This window comes from Dama dama, chromosome 21, assembly GCF_033118175.1.
Source record: "Dama dama isolate Ldn47 chromosome 21, ASM3311817v1, whole genome shotgun sequence".
Taxonomy (NCBI): Eukaryota; Metazoa; Chordata; class Mammalia; order Artiodactyla; family Cervidae; genus Dama; species Dama dama.
In genome coordinates, this window is record NC_083701.1 from 31092771 (window position 1) to 31111268 (window position 18498).

Sequence of the window (18498 nt, forward strand, 5' to 3'; positions counted from 1 at the left end):
CTAACACTAAGCCTGGTGCTTACTGCAGTGATGAATTGGTCTTAGCTGGAAGTCAGGCTTCTTTCAAGGCAATCTCTCGTGTATGTCCCAGAACATCACGCCTGTAGCCTGACTGAACATGGGTGGAACGGGCCTCCTCCTTCTGAGAGGAGGATCTGGGACTAGCTTCCTGCTTCTCACCTCTCCCCTCTCTTGACTCTCCTGTCTCTGCCATTGTTGTTGTTATTCAGTTGCAAAATTGTGTCTGACTCTTTGTGACTTCATGGACTGTAGCCATCTCTGCTGTTGAACCCCACTTTTTTCACTTGCTATTATTGCCCAGTATCAAGAGGGCTCTGGTCTAGGGGCTTACCGTCAGCAAGAGGTGCAGATGTGCTACACCACAGTAAGGACAGTCTTGCATGGGCCTTTAAAAAATATAATTTAAAAATTTTGACATGCATGACATACTTACATAGATAAGTATGTAAAGCATGTAGGTGCCTTATAATAGCACACATTTAAAGGTTGTAAATTAAGTGACTTCAGAACTTATTTGAAAATAAGAACGTTTAAAATCAGTTCTTATTTAGACCTCACATTGTTTTAAAAGGCCCCCGGTTTTGAATGGCCATAAAAACAGAGACAAGTGATTTAAGTTCATCCCCAGACCTCCCCATGGACATACTTCTTGGTCCTGAGAGGGCAGGAATACATGCATTTCTTCAGTAACATTCCTGTGTACAGGAAATGACTATTGACATAATCTTTAAGCCTAATAGTTAAGATTATTCTTCAGTTTATAACTTAAAAGCTTCTGACAGCTATGTGCGGTGGTATAATTTATAATGAAAGTCCGAGTGATTGAGGTATATTTCACCGAACTGGCTTCTCTTATGAGTTGAAACTAAGGCTTGTGTAAACATAGGAAGGGAAGCCTTTCCCGGGCTTATGTAGTTGGGCAAGAATATTTAATGTCCCTCATTCCCAACTGTGCTGCAGTACCATCTGTGCTGTACTCAAAGTTTATAGAAAGCAAATCTACAGGATTTAAGGGGCATTTATTTTTTTCAATAAAATAGCCACATATAAGACTGCCAGCTACCAGTGTGCAGCAAAATAAAAGTACAGTTTTTTGAGATATACAATTTTGTAGTACTCCCTTAGTGCTTCCTTAGGAGTCAGATTTTGTACATTTTCCATTTATTTGGCTTTACTCTTTTGTATCGATTTAAGGTTGGAAATCTTTGTAATATTGTTCTATATTTTTAATGACACACACACCATTATTTTAAAATTTTATTTTGCCATTTCATTCTCCAGAGGATCTTCTCGACCCAGGGATCGAACCTGAGCCTCCTGCATTGGCAGGCGAATTCTTTACTGCTGAGCTATTAGGGAAGTTCTAGCTTTTGTATATTTTTGGTTATAAGAAAAACAAAACTAGAAAATCAAAAGTGTGTACCATGGAGAAAGACAGCAATAGTGTACTACTAGTTGTAAGTTATCTGGGAAACTAGGTACCATATTATCCAGCAATGATTAAGAAAAAAAGAAAGAATTTGTCATCAGATTAAGACAATCTGCAGTGCTAGAAGAGTCGAAGTTTATAACTTTTCAAATAAAATACATGATTGATATTATTTGTAATACCCTATACAGAGCTAGGAAAGAGCATTTAGGTTAAACTGCCCTCTCAAGGTATCTAATATATGAATTTGGATCATAAGCAATCTGTTTGACTTATCATTTCTTCCCCCTGCCAGCTAAGAATATAGTTTTATATACAGCCAGCATGCAAAGTGTCTTAAAAGATGCCAAATACAATTCATGTGTTGATTTCTAATGGAATTATGTTGGCCATGGTGGAGATGTTTGGTCTAGATTGGATTATTTCCTCAGAATGGCACTATTGATACACTGAAGACTAAAGAAAAAGATTAAATACTGCTGGAAAATATATATAGAATTACCCCTATAACCCACCCCACTTTGCTCCCAAACGAACACAAAAAACTAAACCAAAGAAACAGATCTTACTAGGCTTGAAAGCTTTCTTTTTGATAATAACTGGCTAGCTGCCTTCATGAATATAAAATGAGACCCTTTGGAAAAAGGAAAAATTATTGAATAATTTAACCTAAAAAGCAATTTCAACTAAAATACTGTGCATTTCAATGAGGACAACTAGCATTTATTTTCTTTTCTTACAGATTTTTCTTACTTTAAATAAATTCGTCATGAGTAGATAAGAAAATTACTGTTTAGGATATCAATAACACTGCAGATTGAAGTAGTTGGATCAAAAAAGTCTTATCAAAATGTAAAAACAGTTTTAAAAACATATTTATTTTTATTTACTTGACTGCACTGTATCTTAGTTGTGGCATATGGGATCGAGTTCCCCCAACCAGGGGTCAAACCCAGGTCCTCTGCTTTGGGAGTATGGAGTCCTGGCCACTGGACCACCAGGGAAGTCCCTAAAACCAGTATTTTCTATCACCAAATAATGTGTGAAACAGATACTTTCATCTTCACTCTATTCTAAACAACCACCTCCACTGTGAGACTTTTACTTTTCCACTTCATTCCTTTTCGCTATCAAGTTTATTTTTTAAAACAAGTATGTAAAAAAACAAACAAACAAACCAGGTATGTGTTATACTTTTTAATGTAGCTTTCCTGATGTATAATTGACATACAAGCTGCACTGTAAGCATTTTTATAATCAGAAAAAGAAGCAATAAACATTTTAAAGGTCTATTAGAACTGGCTATGCTTCTAAAAAGGTATTTCCTTATCCACCCAAATTATCACTACAGAGGAATAGTAAATATATGACTATTACTGAGAGAGGTGAGTGATTGAAGACACTGAAGGGAGGATTTCCCTTGCAGATTACGGGATAATATGGTGATCCTGTATACCCTTTTCCCTCCATATTACATACTCCACTAAAGACAGCATGGTGAAGAAGCTAATACCAAGTAGTTATCTATCTTCTAGAAAGATTTTCAAGTATTGTCATAGGTATCTGTTAAATAACTGCAGAGATAGATATAACAGACTAAATTACTTTTCAAATTGGTGCTTTATTTTATTTTAGTAATATCCTTTATCTTGACCAGGTACAATTAATTAAACAGCATGCTTCTTTTAAACTTTGGGTGAAAATATGCAATTTCACCTCAAGTTTTCCAACCTACCAAACGCTGTTACCCTATTTAGCAATTTAATAAAATGTTATAAAGCTCATGACAGAACTATAGTTCTTTGGAATTAGGACATTTATAACTGGACAAGAAGAAATAAAAAGTAATACTGTTAAAAAAAAAAGTAATACTGTTAAGACAATGACTAACAATTTAGAAGGAGGATTTAGAAAAGTCTGATAATTAACACAAATCATAATTATTCCCCAACTAAATGCTTTAAATATGGCACTTTTTCCCCTGAAATTCTTACTATCACATTTAGTGTTTTCAGTTCAGTTCCAGGTAACTTTAAAGAAGTTCTGATTTCATTCCTTAAGAGAAAAGATTATTTTTAGCACTTTTTTATTCTAATAATTTACAATAATGAATGGCTGAATCCATCTCATTTTATTTTGTATTCCATTCAATGGCATATGAGTGGGTAAGTATACTCATAAATATTTAAATATACAAACATTTTTGCTACATGTTAATATGCAGACATTTTTTATTATATGTCTTTTCTTTTTAAAGACATGCTTTGGTCACATTACAACGAGTATATTCACATTAAAATAAAAGTTACAAACTATCAGACATGAGCTAAGACATGATCATCCTCAAATCAACTTTGCCTTCAAATAGTCTTTTATTTCATTTCACTGCCAAAAGCTGGAGTTAAATGGAGGAGGAAATGAAATGGTGGTTCAGTTGCTATATTAATTCAACCAAGGCCATTCATACACATTTCTATTTAATAATTTTGGACGAAACCCAGCAACTTTAAAACTGTGGATTATCAAGAAATGAATGACCTTTACACACCTGGACAGTGAAGAGTGAGGAGAAAAATAAAAAAAGGATAAAAGGGAATCTAAATCAGCAAAGATGACAAAAGAGACTGATAATTTTTTTTTTTTACAAGTGTCTCTACTACACTCTGTTGTTTTGAGATTCGATGTGTTCCCTGGTAAATATCTCCACTTCTCAGCTAGGATCACCAAGCTCCTGCCAGAACTGAAACCACTGGTTCAGTCAGGCAAAAGAGCTGTTCCCTGGGTACTTCGTGTGCGGGGCAGTGGGAGAGACCCACAGCAGAGGGCTTTTCCTGCTTGTGGGTCCAAATCGGAGCATCCTGTATCTCAGGATGGTCACTCTGTGTCCTTAGACCTCTTCAAGGTACAGATCAGCCCCAGAAGTCCCAAGTCAGAAAGGACTTCTATTTCATAAGGGTCAAGCAGGTTCACTGTGAACAGTAGCTGACAAGGGGAGAAAGAACCTGGCTAAGGTTGTGACTGTGAAGGTCAAGGAGGTGTGGAGGCCCCCCAACAGGCCTGAACATGCCACTCTCTCTAGGGGCTACAGCTAAACCTGTTTCTCTAGTCCAGGACCTGAGAGTGGGGTGGATATGGAGTGACTGGGGTGCAGGGAGGGTGGCAAACCCTGCTACCCAGTGACAACCATCTGCTGTTCACACAGGGTTGCAGGGAGGCTCAGTGCCTTCCATAATTTGGAAACATAGTAAGATATTTAATAATCCTCTAAGAAGGTGGCCAAGACTTGTCCTAGGAAGCAAACCATTTCTATTATTCCAAACAATTTTTCTAAGAGGGAAAAAGTTATAGAAGTTACTGCATCACCATATAGATCAATAGTCTCCACATGTATTCAGCTAAAACTGAGTAAAGGATCTAGCACCTTCCAGCTGGAATGGCTTCTTAGACCAATTTTAAGCACAGATTGGTTTTCACAAAAATGAAATACTGGTGTTTTACAAACCCAGTTTTTATTTTTTTAAACCAGGAAGATTGTATAAATGAGCTTGTGATAGATACACTACAGAAAACACATGTATTCTTTGGCTATATACACAATTCTTTGCTGTCCTATGGGTTTCTTTTTTTCCCCATTAGTTTCTCCTGCAATTTATAGTAGTGACTCTGTCACACTGAATAGACAAGCTGTGTATTTTTACATTTGACTGAAGATTTCATTCCACATTTACTTAGATTAATCAGAATATCCAACTATGGATTCACATGAAAACTTTCAGAAATAATGCTTGTTATACCTGATGTAATAAATATAGTTATTTCGTATCATTTAAAAACAACAACATCACTTTCTACCAGCCCCTATCAGGGGAGAGCCTAAGGCTGAGAGTCTGTTGGAATATTGTCATGATTTGTTTTTTCTCCGGAGACAGGATGCTTCAGAAACTGACCAGTAGCACCAATGTACAATCTTGATCGCATGGGCCATTTCTGAAAAAGAATATTTAAACAATAATCCAAAAGTTAGTATCTATGACAGACAGTGTACAATAATAATATTAAAAATCCCTAATGCTTCAATGCAAATGCAATACTATGTAGCTAGTAACAACTGTGATTACAAAGTCTAAGTGATGACAAAAAAAGTTTATTAATGCTAACAGCAAAATTAAAAATATACCCAGACTCTAACTGTATGAAATAATATGCATGCATGTGGACCAGAACTGCAAAAAATTATGAAGAATAAATATATTTAGATGTAGGAAAATTTATCTATCTACAATGTTTTAACTTTAAACTCAACCTAAAACAAAATCCCTGGCTTTAAAAATGTTTAAAAAAGTTATATGTGGTATTATGCATCTACATTTGTCAAAGGATTACAATGAAAAGTGACTAATTCAACTAACTAAACATTTTATCCTGCTAAAATCAATATCCGAAAGTTGCAAATATTAGAATGTTTGGGGTTACACAGCTAGAACATCTAGATTAAATGTTTGCTTGTACTGGCATCACAGGCTTTAACCTTCAGTCATCATCACATTTCTATTCTGATTGTGACTTTTCTAAATTCACCTTTACAATGGGCAGCCTTTCAAATAATATAATTAATTTCCAAACAGGATGATGATGAAAAAATATACTACACAGGTAATACTTTCAGGATGGACTTTTTTTTTTCTTAGAGGGGAGGGTCATATAATTTTGGTTTAAGGTCCTTGGAATACTAATCAGAGAAACACTGCTTTTTTTTTTTTTAATACAAAGATAAGTCTTTAGACTAAAGTGCAATTCTTTGAGGTCAGCAGTTGGGTCCCACACTCTCCAGAGAGTAAACATTGCTGTGAGCAGCAGGCTACTTTCACCAGTGAATGTTCATGGGCAGACTGCTGGTTACATAACACCATGAAGTATTCTTTTTTTAAAAAACTTAAAATTAATATATTTATTTGGCTCTGCCAGGCTTCAGTTGTGGCACACAGGATCTTCAATTTTTGTTGCAGCATACAGGAGTTGCGGCATGCAGAATTTAGTTCCCTGACCAAGGGTCAAACCTGGGCTTCCTGCATTGGGAGCACAGCGTCTCAGCCACTGGACTACCAGTGGAAAGGGTGGTCCTTGAAATGTTCTTAAATGCCTGGCAGATAATCCATGGTGCTCAAACAGAGGTACAGTTATTAACAATCCAAAGTCCATAAGAGGACTTCCCTGGTGGTGGAGTGGTTAAGAATCTGCCTGAGAATACAGGGAACATAGGTTCCCTGATCCCGGAAGATTCAACATGCTGTGGGGCAACTGAGCCCATGCTTTAGAGCCCATGCTCCACAAGAGGAACCACCACAACGAGAAGCCCGACCAGAGAGTAGTCCCCATTCGCCACAACCAGAGAAAGCCTGTGCACAGCAATGAAGACCTAATACAGCAAGTAAATAAATTAATAAATAAATAATTTTTTAAAAGTTCATAAAAGCTCTGGCTTTTCAACACAAGTTGCACATTAGGATCACATGGGAGCTTTGAAAAAAAAAGAACTAATGGCCAAATCACACTCCAGACCAATTAAATCAGACTGGACCTCTTCAGAAAAGTATAAGGTAGAGCCAATTCTTATCTGGAATGATATAAGCCTGCCTTATAAGCCTTCCAAATACAGGGACTGTCACCTCAACTGGGATTCCAGATGTGAAATGTAGCATAAGGAATAATAAGTAAGCATGTGAGTTTTATGCCTCCAGATGTGATAACTGAACTTGCTCCAATGTGGTTTAGGTCATTTCAGAGTCCTAAATTCAGATTATTCTGCTCAGAATCTAGCAGAACTTCAACACAGATTAAATACAACATCTGTGTTACTTGGAATTTAAAATGTTCCATTCCTATATAATCTTCCTATAAACAAACTTGTATTTTATATTCAATACAGTAATAAGACTGACTGTGTTATTTATTTTTGCAAATCCATTTCAGGTTTTGTTTTAAATCATAGAAGTGCATTCGTGTATGCTCTGGATGTATCATATTGGTCCTATTCCTGGGATCCCCTTGACCAGTTGGGAACATGAAGCATTTTAGAAATTTGCCTGGGATTTTTTTGATATGTCTGAATTTGGCATTGTTAGACCAGAGTTAAGGCCTACATTATACTGAAGAATCCAGTGTCATGGTATTATGGAGTGAATGTTTCTGTTCCCCCAAAACTTACTTGCTGATGCTCTAACCCCCAGTGCGATGATAATTTGGAGAGGTAATTATGGTTAGATGAGGTCGTGAGGGTGGGTCCCTCATGATAGGATTAGTGGCCTTTCAAGAAGAGGTAGAGCTCCCTTTCTTTGAGAAAGAGTGAAGTTGGCCAAATGCAAGACAGGAAGAAAGCTCTCGCCAGGAAGTGAGTTGGCCAATACCATAATCTTGAATTTTCCAGCCTCCTGAACTGTGAGAAAATAAATTTCTGTTGTTTCATCTACCTAGTCTATGATATTTTGTTGTCACAGTCTGAGCTGACTACCACATACAGCAAATAGTATAGGGCATAGATCATCAATTTGAAGTGCAGATTTTCAGGCATATCATAAACAAGTGCTTTTCTTTATTTTTAAAAAACTTAATTAATTAATTTGGATGTGCCAGATCTTAGTTGCAGCACGTGGGATCTTTGAACTTTGTTGAGGCATGCTAGATCTTTAATTGCAGCATGCAGGGCCTTTTAGTTGTGGAAGGTGAACTCTCAGTTGCAGTAATGTGGGGATCTGGTTCCTTGACCAGGGATCAATCCCTGGCCCCTTGCACTGGGAGCATGGAGTCTTGGCCACTGGACCACCAAGGAAGTCCCTAAATCTGTGCTTTTCATTCTTTTACACTCTGCCACATTTTCATGAGTATAAACATCTCATGCTCAAAGCTCAAATGTAATTTGAGAATTCTACACTTGAGAATGTAGATAATAATAATTTGAGAATGTGAATTAAGACACATCAAAAATAAATAAAATAAAAATATTACTGAATGCTCCCTGTTAGTTCTGTGTGTTACCTGGGTTTCACTGTATTGAGAATCACTCTAAAGCATGTAACCAAGAGTGGAGACCAATGAAGGTATCTGCTCTTTACAGCCTTGCTAGTAGGTAAGTGGCCTTCCTAGGTGGCCCAGAGGTAAAGAATCTGCCTGCCAATGAAAGACATGAGGGTTTGATCCCTCATGTAGGGAAGGGTAGGGAAGATCTCCTAGAGTAGGAAATGGCACCCCACTCCAGTATTCTTGCCTGGAAAATTCCATGCACAGAGGAGCCTGGCGAGCTACAGTCAGTGGGGCTCCCAAGAGTCAGATACCACTGAGTGACTAAGTGCACACACTACATAAGTAATTTATATGTAATTTATGAAACAAACCTAAAAATGTTTATGTGGATTTTTGCCTGATATTTCAGGGACTTAGTAAAGTTCCCTTTTAAATAACTTTGTGTCCCTGGATTTTCAGAAAGGCTACTAATAATTTTTTTCAAATGAATTTAATGTAGACACACAAATAGTTTTAGGAGTCATAAATAAACATATAAATAAAATAATGGTTAGGTTGCATGGCAGCATCACGCCAAAAAAACCAGGTGACTGATCTACATTTTACTTCTCAATGGTCTGTTTTAGCATTGTGTAGATTAATACAAGCCTGGTTTTCTACTCTACCTAAGAAGGCATATTTAAAATTATGTAGTTTCATTAGCTTAGAACAATCTAATGCACTCATACAATTAACCAGAACTAAACCTGAAACAGAAGACTTTAAAAATATATATTCTTGATTTTTGGAGTTAAAAGATTCCCAAATAACAAAACAAAGTAACAAAATTTATTTTTTAAAATCACTGTTTATCTGTGTTATCAACAATGATTCTCCAGGGGTAATGCAATTAATGACAACTGTGCTTTTCTTACAATGTAAGTATCTGATATACAGCCCTGTTCTCTTGGAGTTCTGCTCCTTCGGATGCTGGCACTGACCAGAACTGTTCACATCCGAAAGGTATATAAAGTGTTGTTTTAGGCTATCCTCTGGGACCCCAGTCTCTTAAACCTTCCAGTTTCATTTGAGGTATTCTTTTTTTTTTTTTTAAGATTCTCAGGAGAGCTTCTTTTTTTAAAATTTATTTGGCTGCGCTGGGTCTTAGTTTCAGTTCTTATGGTATTCAGGATCTGGTTCCCTGACCAGGGATGGAACCCCGGCCCCCTGCATTGGAAGGCACAGAATCCTAACCACTGGACCAATGGGCAAGTCCCTTGAGGTACTCTTACTGTAAATTCCCAACAATGCTAACAATGCCAAATCTCCAATACTGATAATAAGATGATTATTTTGATGATTCAAAATTATGGCATTGAAATATTTGTTAATGGATCTTTGATCATCAAAGCAAGGCCCAGTAATACTATGTGGTAAGACAGAAAAATAGTCATTTTGGAACACTGTTTAACTAAAGGTTACAGTACCTTTTGTAGATTAAAAAGTACAAATAATCAGAATATTTCTTTGGCATTAGATTAATCAACAACAGACTTAATATTTAAGCATTTTGGTAGTATCTGTAAAATAGTGTTACAAACAGGTTCAGTTATGTACACAGAATCTCTTTCCTCTGCATCGACACAGCACAGGGTTATAGTCTCTTATGGCATGGACAGCATTCTCTCTTAAAATCGTTGTTGTTCAGTTGCTAAGTCCAGTCTGACTCTTCTGCGACTCCATGGACTATAGCCCGCCAGCCTTCTCTGTCCATGGGATTCTCCAGGCAAGAATACTGGAGTGGGTTGCCATTTCCTCCGCAAGGGGATCTTCCCAACGCGGGGAATGAACCTGCATCTCCTGCACTGGCAGGCAGATTCTTTACCGCTTAGCCACTGGGGAAGCGGAGAAAGCAATGGCAACCCACTCCAGTACTCTTGCCTGGAAAATCCCATGGACGGAGGAGCCGTCTATGGGGTCGTGTCCGACTCTTAGCGACCCCATGGACTGCAGCCTACCAGGCTCCTCTGTCCATGGGATTCGCTAAGTTGCTTCAGTCGTGTCTGACTCTGTGGGACCCCATAGACGGCAGCCCAACAGGCTCCCCCATCCCTGGGATTCTCCAGGCAAGAACACTGGAGTGGGTTGCCATTTCCTTCTCCAATGCATGAAAGTGAAAAGTGAAAGTGAAGTTACTCAGTCGTGTCTGACTCTTAGCAGCAGCAGCAGCACTGGGGAAGCTTGTGTCTTACAATACTGTTACTGTATTTCTGTCTTTTTCTCCATTATATGTTCATTTAGGGCAAGGATTGAGTCTTATCCTTAATTGTATTCACTCTCTTAACAGTGCTTTGCACATAGCAGGCACTCAGTAAATAATTTGAAAATAGACTAGTCTTGTTCAACCACCAATTTCATTTTTTAGTATTTATTTTTATTTATATGCCCAGGTCTCAGTTGTGGCACCCGGGATCTCTGATCTTCCTTGCCAGCATACAGGATCTTTAGCTATGGCATGTGGGTCTAGTTCCCTGACCAGGAATAGAATCCTGGCGTCCATGCATTGAGAGCACAAAGGCTTAGCCACTGGACTACCAGGGAAGTCCCTCAATTTCATTTTAAGAGGTAATCTTTGACCATCTTTCATTATCCCTATAATTGTCTTTTAAAATAAAAATAATTGATTCAGAGGACAAATGAGATTTAATTTTTCTTTAAAGAGTTATAAGACTACAAAAACATTTGGTATGGGAATTAGGGCAAAAAAACTCTTGCTAAGCTTATTGTTACATGAAAATTACGGTTTTAGCATTCATGAAAATTATGGTTTTAATGTTACTCATTCAAAAAAGCACTGCAAGAAACAAAAGTGAAAAACAACTGGATTTCTCACATGATTTCTCTCTCCCACAAAGAGGCATTTAACAGATGCCTTTGTATTAAGCCTACTTAATGTTGAAATAAACTTTCTTAGAGTATAATATCAAGTCAAAAGAAATCTAATATAAATGATACATTTGAATAGCAACCTAAGGTAACTAATATTAATCTAATATTAAGACTAATAACATCTAATGGTTATACAAAACCCCTTAATTAGTAATGAATAAATTTCCAGCTGAGGTTATATAACACATGAATGGAATGGAATAGGCTATCATAATTACGAATAAATGATACTTCAAATTTTTACACTTAATATTTAAACTAGTTTGAGTATCATCATGTTGATTACATTTGCAAAGTAAATTTTGTTAAAGCTTACCACAGAATTTTAAGTTCAGTTAATATTAGAGGATGTATTTTACCTTCATTTCAATAATGATTATTTAATAATTTACTGAACATTGATTCACTTAAGGGAAAGTCTTAATTTTATATTTGTGTGTGAAAATGTTTCAGAATAATAGAATAAATATTTTGAATATTTAATTTTAGAAAATATAGGGAAGGCGATTCATTTTGAACAGAAAGCCTGATCGATGTAATATTTAAAAACAATTAGATCTAGGAGAAAAGGATGAGACTCTAACTGTTGCAATATAGGTAATAAATCATAATCATATAAACCATATTAAACAAAACCCTGACCAATTTTGTACATTACTACCTACATGTAATGTAAAAAATATTATACAAGAGGAACTCTCTCAGCTAATTTTGTACACTAAAGAATTTGAATATAGTATTTAATCCGAACACAATATACATGCCAATTTATTATGAAAATTACATAAACTCATTGTAGTTTTGCGAACATTCTTGGTGGTTGCCTAGTCTATGATAGTTAACATTAAAATGGACTTAAAATTTACCATATGGGGATGCAGAACGGTCTCATTTTACAAAAAAATTTCAACATTGGTTTCCTAGGGTGAGTTAGCAACAGATAATTCCATCACCGTATTTAATTCGTGAAACTTTAAAAAAAATTGACAGAAATCACAAGGGGAAACATAATTATGTAAATTTAAAACCCTCAAAGGCTCTGATAACTGAAAATTATCAGGATGTGCAGCCAGGCACCCCCGAAAAACTTGTCATCTAGGAAAGGTATCCTGTAGTTTCCATCATCCTATAAGGGACATGCGACTCCCCCTACCCAAGCCACCCCAGGTTTAAGTCACTACCTGCAAACCGTTAAGGAGTAACCTAGTGCAGTGGGGACCTCCCTGCCGGTGACTTGGGCGAAGATCGCTCTCCGGGTCTGTCCCCTGCCTCACCCGAAAGGCGCGGTGAGAGCTCGCTGGTATCTGCACAAGCAGTGGAAGACTCGGCAGGGCAAGGTGCCTTCCTCCAGGGCCCGGCTCCTCAGTGCCCTGCCGGCCTACCTTGACCGGGTGTAGGTAACCATCTCCGCGAAGGGCGCCCAGGCCTGGGTCCGCCGGCGCCTCGGCGTCGTCCTGCAGGCTGCGGGTGAGGTGCGCAATATAGGTGGTAGCCAGCAGCAGCACGTCCAGCTTGGACAGCTTTGTGTCCGGCGGCACCGACGGCAAGGTGCGCTGCAGCTCCAGGAAGGCGTGCCGCAGAGTCTGCACGCGGCTGCGCTCCCGCGCCGCGTTCGCTGCCGCCGGCCGCCCGCCTCCTGAGCGCGCGCCGCCGCCTGGGCCCGAGGGTCCCGGCGCGGTCCGTCCGGGGCTCAAGTCTCGGGCGGTGGCTACCAGGGGCGCGGGCTCGCTGCTGGCGATCAGGGGGCTGCCTGCGGGGCCGCCGCGGTCCATAGCGGCTTCCCTGCAAAGGACGGAAAGCGCGGTGAGGCCGGGGAGCCGGTCAAGCTTAGCCCGGGTGGGAGCGCAGCCCTCTCGCTCCCCCTGTGCGCCCGGCCCGACCATCCGATGTGGTTCGGGGCGATCTCAGAGTTGAGCACCTTTTGATTGGGGCAGTTTTGCCTCCCGACGTCTGGGGAGAGGGGTGGTGCCGGAGGATTCCTAGACTGGTTAGAAGGCTCAGGAGGGCCCCAGTACCAACCAGCCTTATGGGCTGGGCTTAGTCGCACAGTCTTGTCCGATTCTTTGCGACCCCATGGACTGTAGACAGCCAGTTTTCCTCTGTCCATGGGATTCTCCAGGCAAGAATACTGGAGTGGGTTGCCATTTCCTTCTCCAGGGAAATCTTCTTGACCCAGGAATCGAACTCAAGTCTCCTCATTGCAGGCGTATTCTTTACCGTCTGAGCCACCAATTTAGTCAAGAGGGCTACGATACTGGGGGAAGGAAGATTTCAGGTTCAGAACTTACTCGCGCGTCTGGATTATTTACCTGCCCATCCCGCGGGAAAGATGGAGCGGGTCAACTCGTAGAACACGCCGTGGCCCGCGGTGCCCGCACCGGCCGCCCTCGCATTAGGCGTTCCGGAGGCTCGGGGTCCCCAGGGGCGACGGCAGGAGCCCGGGGCGGTTTCTGCCAGAGCGAGGGACCTGTGGCCTCACCTCAGACTAAGGCACCCGCCACCCGTCCAAGTCCGGAACTGCGCGGCAGGGGTCGGACCCCGGTCCTCACCTTTCCTGGAGGGGCTGTGCGGGGTTCGGCTCCGCTGCGCGGGAAGAGAAGCGTCGAGCCGGGTCTGCGTGGCCTGGACTGCGCCGGTCACTCCATCTTCGTCCAGAGGATCGGGTGCGCCTTTTATGCGGGCTCGTGCGAGGCGAGGACTGCTTGTGGGCCAAGCTAGGCGCCGGGATCACCACGGCAGGACCCGCCGACGTCCTCCGGCACCTTGTGGTGCAGTGCTGTGCGGCTGCGAGCTCCGGGAGCCTCTCTGCTTCAGGAGACTCATTAATCAAACCGTCCGGCGGGGCGGGGCCATAGGGGGCGGGGCGTCTTGCTGGCCACGCCCTCCAGCGTTCGGGTTCTCCCCCAGGTCAGGCCCCGAGCGCGGTACGTCAAGCACCCGCTGGGTTGGCGGCCGGCGGGGCCGGAGTCGCGGCCTGGGCTCTAAGGACCCCAGCGCGGCCTCGCGAGTTACCACGTCTCGCCGTGGGCCTTCCGCCTCGGGCCCAGGCTGAGCCCCGGGCTCCTTCCTGACCGGCGCCGGGCCGAGGCGGGAAGGCGGCCGTTCTGTGGAACGCGCCTTAACTTTCGGTGAGGGAGTGTGGCGTGTGCCGCCTCGACGCGCTCACCGTTTGCTCCACCACAGGTTAACGTCTCCTGCCGTCGTGACCGCTTGAAGCGTAGTCCCGCCGCCTCGGGACTCCGCGACCAGTGTATTGAGCAGCCCGGAGGTAAACTGCACTGAGTTCGAGCGTGCCCACGGTCTGTGGTACTTTTAATTCCCCCAGTGGCAATCGCTTCTTCCCGAGGCTGGCACCTCCATCGTCCCATCCCCCACGGGGCCCCGCGTTGTTTCGCTAGTTGGAACGGATTTGGGAGTTTCCCTTCGGGGAGCTCGCCCGAGGGGTACCCTCGTGACCTCCTGGGAGCGGAGATGGCAGACGTGTGGGGAGGGGCTCCGTCCAGGCTCCCTGAGAAAAGGGGGCGCTGCCCGGGGAAGCCTGGGCCCTGGACGCCCCCGACGTGGTGTGGCTTCCGCTTGTTTGGAACCATCGCCTTCACAGGTGAAGTTTGAGCAGACGCTCAATATTTCCCAGCAATGTGATTAATGCATCCTTGAAAACAGTGCTTGCATCAGTCTTTTTTGGGGATCGCGGCAGACTATCGAATTTAAAATATCTTTAATGAAACCGTTCTTGTACATGTGACATAATTTCATCCTTTACCATATATTTAAAAATTGGAGCTACCAACAAGTACAGGGCTTTCCTGGTGGCTCAGTGGTAAAGAATCCACCTGTCAATGCAGTTTGATCCCTGGGTCAGGAAGATACCCTAGAGGAGGAAATGGCAACCCACTCTAGTATCTGCCTGGAGAATCCCCATGGCCAGAAGAGCCTGGCGGGCTACAGTCCTTGGGGTCGCAAAAGAGTCAGGCACGACTTAGCGACTAAATAACAAACCTAGTACATAGTAACGGTGGCACTTACTTTATTTGAGTATAAAGTTCCACACACTTTAAGTTTATTAGTAACTCAGAGTAATCTCAGGTTTTCATCTCAATTCCCATTCGATAAATATAGTCAGATTTACACTTTAAGATAAAGAAGCACATCAAAATACTGTGAGTTCAAAAAAACGATTATTTCTGATGAATGAGAAAGCACATCTTTATTTCCCCAGAAAATAGTATGTAATGAGGAATAAAGCAATTGTAAAGGACTGTTTCAGATTCTGTAAAGAAGCAGATCAAACAGGAATTGCAAAGGCTTTTCTTATATAATGAGACTGTAAAGCTACAAACCACAAAAAGATGATGTTGCCTACTACTATAAAGGTAAAGAATGAAACGTTTCAGGTCAGTGAAGGTTGAATTTACTGGTTTTTTACAAACAAATTTTCTTTTACTTTCAAATTATGAAGAAGGTGAGGTTCACGTACATCATTTTTTGTCAGCAAGCTTTCAGATGCCTTCAAAGAGAGATTTCTGTATTGACAGAGAGAAAAAAGACAGCATTTAAATTATTTCAAAACTGAAAGTTATCCAAAACAGGTAGGAAACGTATATAATCCAGGGCACATTAACAACAGTGAAGGCTAATGATTAGTTACTAAACTGTGAATCTTCTCAGGCTTTAAAGAAAGCAGAAACAAAGATTGTGCCCCTGAGGTAGGGAAGAATGAAGAAAATCTGTGAGTTGGGAGAGGTGTAGAAATAACAATATTGGAGGGAAAGTAGGGGCCAGGACTAGGGTAGGCAACTTAGGTGCTCAGGGCTCCTTATATTTTGCACCCTGGCATCTCACAAGCCTCCCCCTAGCCTAGACTGCTAGCGTCTTCTGCTACTCTAGGAGTTGGGGTGAACGTGCAGGCACTTCACTGCTAATAATGACTGGCCAGTTGCCTGCTGAGTTGCCCAACAGGTTCGAAAGGACTAATGTAACAAGACCCGCCACCTCAGGCCACCCCCTTGTCTTGTCTGCCGCTCTAAGCAGCCTCTGAATCCTCTGATGACTCTAGTCCTAATTCCTGCAAGACTCCAGTATTTGCAATTAAAGTTGAAATGGAGAATAAACATCTTCAAATTTTCAACATTACATAAATGAGTAACAGGTATCTTTTTAAGTGCTAGGTGTATTACAGAAAGCACTTTTCTCATTTAGTCTTTACAAAAACTCTCTGAGGACCTCATAGTTGAAAAAATAAAGCTAAGAGAGTTGAAGTAAGTTGTCCAAGGTCACACAGCTAGTAAGTGGCAGAGACAGGATTCAAGCCAGGTAGATTGACCTTAACACTTGTGCTTTTTACCATACTATTTTATTTACTATTTGTATGGATCTTCATTATTTGCAAAATATTTTTTTTTTGTATCTTATCTCAGTAAAGAGCATTAACTTGAATCCCTATTAACAATCCAAATACTATTTTCATAGTACATCTTTCTTTGAAATTCTTGCCTAATCTGGTTTTAAAGTGCTATAGATTTTATTTCACTGAGTGTAATTAGGCTTTTTAAAAAGATATTTATTTATTTGGCTGCATCAGGTCTTAGATGTGGCATGCAGAATCCTTATTTGCAGCATGTGTACTCTTTAAGTTGCAGCGTGTGAGATCTAGTTCCTTGCCAGGGATTCAAAGACTGCATTGGGAGTTTGGAGTCTTAGCCACTGGACCATCAGGGAAGTCCCAGTGTGATGTAGGTGTCAAAATCATGCTTATCTTTTTTTTAATATGTGTCAAATAGTTTGTTATCTTTATAATGTAAAATGATCACATATACCAGTGAAGAAAATATATTGTTTTGTTATCTATCTGTATCAGTGGGCTTTATACAGTTGGTGCTTTTTTCACCTTTCAACTATTTCCTTCATTGTTTAATTAAGGTATAATTTACAGACTTAAACTCAGTCCTTTGAGTATATAGTTCAGCAGTTTTGATAAAACATTTATAGTCATATAACTACTACCACAATAAAGATATGCAACATTTCATCACCCCCTCAAAACTCCCTTGTGTTGACCCTTCATAGTCAACCCCAGGTCCTCAGCAACTGTCTCTGCAGTTTTGCCTTTGCCAGTAGGTCGTGGAATCATACACGTGTAGCCTTTTAAGTCTGGTGTCTTTCATTCAGCATAGTGCTTCTGAGGTCTGTGTCATTTCATATATTGCTAGTTCATTCCTTTTTAATGCTGAGCAGTATTCCATTGTATGGATGTACCACAGTTTGTTTATCCATTCCCTGCTGAGGGACTTTTGGGTTGTTCCCAATTTTTGGTGATTCTTAGTAAGCCACTAAAAACATTAGGGTTCAGATTTTTGTGTGAGTATATGTTTTCATTTCACCTGGGGAAATACTTAGGAGTGGGACTGCTGGGTGTGTTGAGTGTGTGTTTAACTTTGTAAGAATATGTCAAACTATTTTCCAAATTGGCTGAATTATTCTTTTTGCATCCCCACCAGTAGTGCATGACAGTTCTGGTGGCTCCATATCCTCGTTAGCATTCATTACTTGATTTTTTTTTTCTTTTTACCCACTGTAATGGACATTTAAAAAAAAATATTGATCCAATATTTACATTTTAAAAATCAGATGATTCCACAATCTAGATATCTTGCTTGCCAGATAATCTGATTTCCCAAGTTCAACTTGCCTGCCTGGCTATAGTGTTTTGGAGCTGAGTAGCTACAGTTGCCTTTAGTTGGACAGCATGCTCTCCAGTTTACCTCAGTCACATTCTCACCTGCTTCCTTTACTTATTTTATCTGTTTTTACTTTAGGGTGTTTTTGAGACCCCCTGGCAATGTAATGTTTTTGAGACCCCCTGGCAGTGTAATTAAGAACTTGACTTTTGGAGTCAATGACCTGGATTCATGTCCCAGCTCTGCCTCCTGGCAATCCTGTGACATTGGGCTCCTCTGACTGTGTTTCTCCAACACTCATTTTCCCTATGTACAAGTTGGGGCTGATAGTACTCTTATCTCAAAGGGTCCTACTGTGTTTTATAATTTGTTTGGGTAATGAAGACTAAGCTTTCAGAATAGACATTTTAAAATGAAAAATAATTA

The 18498-nt window shown here is 40.8% G+C and overlaps 2 protein-coding genes across 3 annotated transcripts in view; both read right to left on the reverse strand.

Moving 5' to 3' along the window:
• Nucleotides 1-2692: 2692 nt before the first annotated feature.
• TCF24 (transcription factor 24) lies at nt 2693-14195 on the reverse strand. The gene is made up of 3 exons (XM_061122827.1): nt 13945-14195; nt 12778-13177; nt 2693-5437 (listed from the first exon to the last, which is right to left on the reverse strand). Exons 2-3 carry the CDS (start codon nt 13165-13167, stop codon nt 5324-5326), a joined length of 504 nt encoding a protein of 167 aa, XP_060978810.1. The 5' UTR covers nt 13168-13177; nt 13945-14195; the 3' UTR covers nt 2693-5323.
• A 1287-nt stretch (nt 14196-15482) lies between these two features.
• The window catches only part of PPP1R42 (protein phosphatase 1 regulatory subunit 42), a 40795-nt gene continuing 37779 nt past the window's right edge, over nt 15483-18498 (reverse strand). Inside the window, exon 9 of one of the 2 annotated variants that reach the window (XM_061122828.1) lies at nt 15483-15918. In XM_061122828.1, coding sequence (XP_060978811.1) covers nt 15807-15918 — 112 coding nt within the window. In that variant the 3' untranslated portion in view covers nt 15483-15806. The remainder of the gene's footprint in view (nt 15919-18498) is intronic. The other variant, XM_061122829.1, reaches the window with a different exon arrangement.

What these genes read in the sequence shown, in the direction of transcription:
- TCF24 (XM_061122827.1), bottom strand. Translation starts at nt 13,167, where the DNA reads ATGGACCGCGGCGGCCCCGCAGGCAGCCCCCTGATCGCCAGCAGCGAG. An exon ending in GTTACCTACACCCGGTCAAG is followed by an intron (nt 5,438 to 12,777) that starts GTAGGCCGGCAG and finishes ATTCTTTTTCAG; the next exon opens with AAATGGCCCATGCGATCAAG.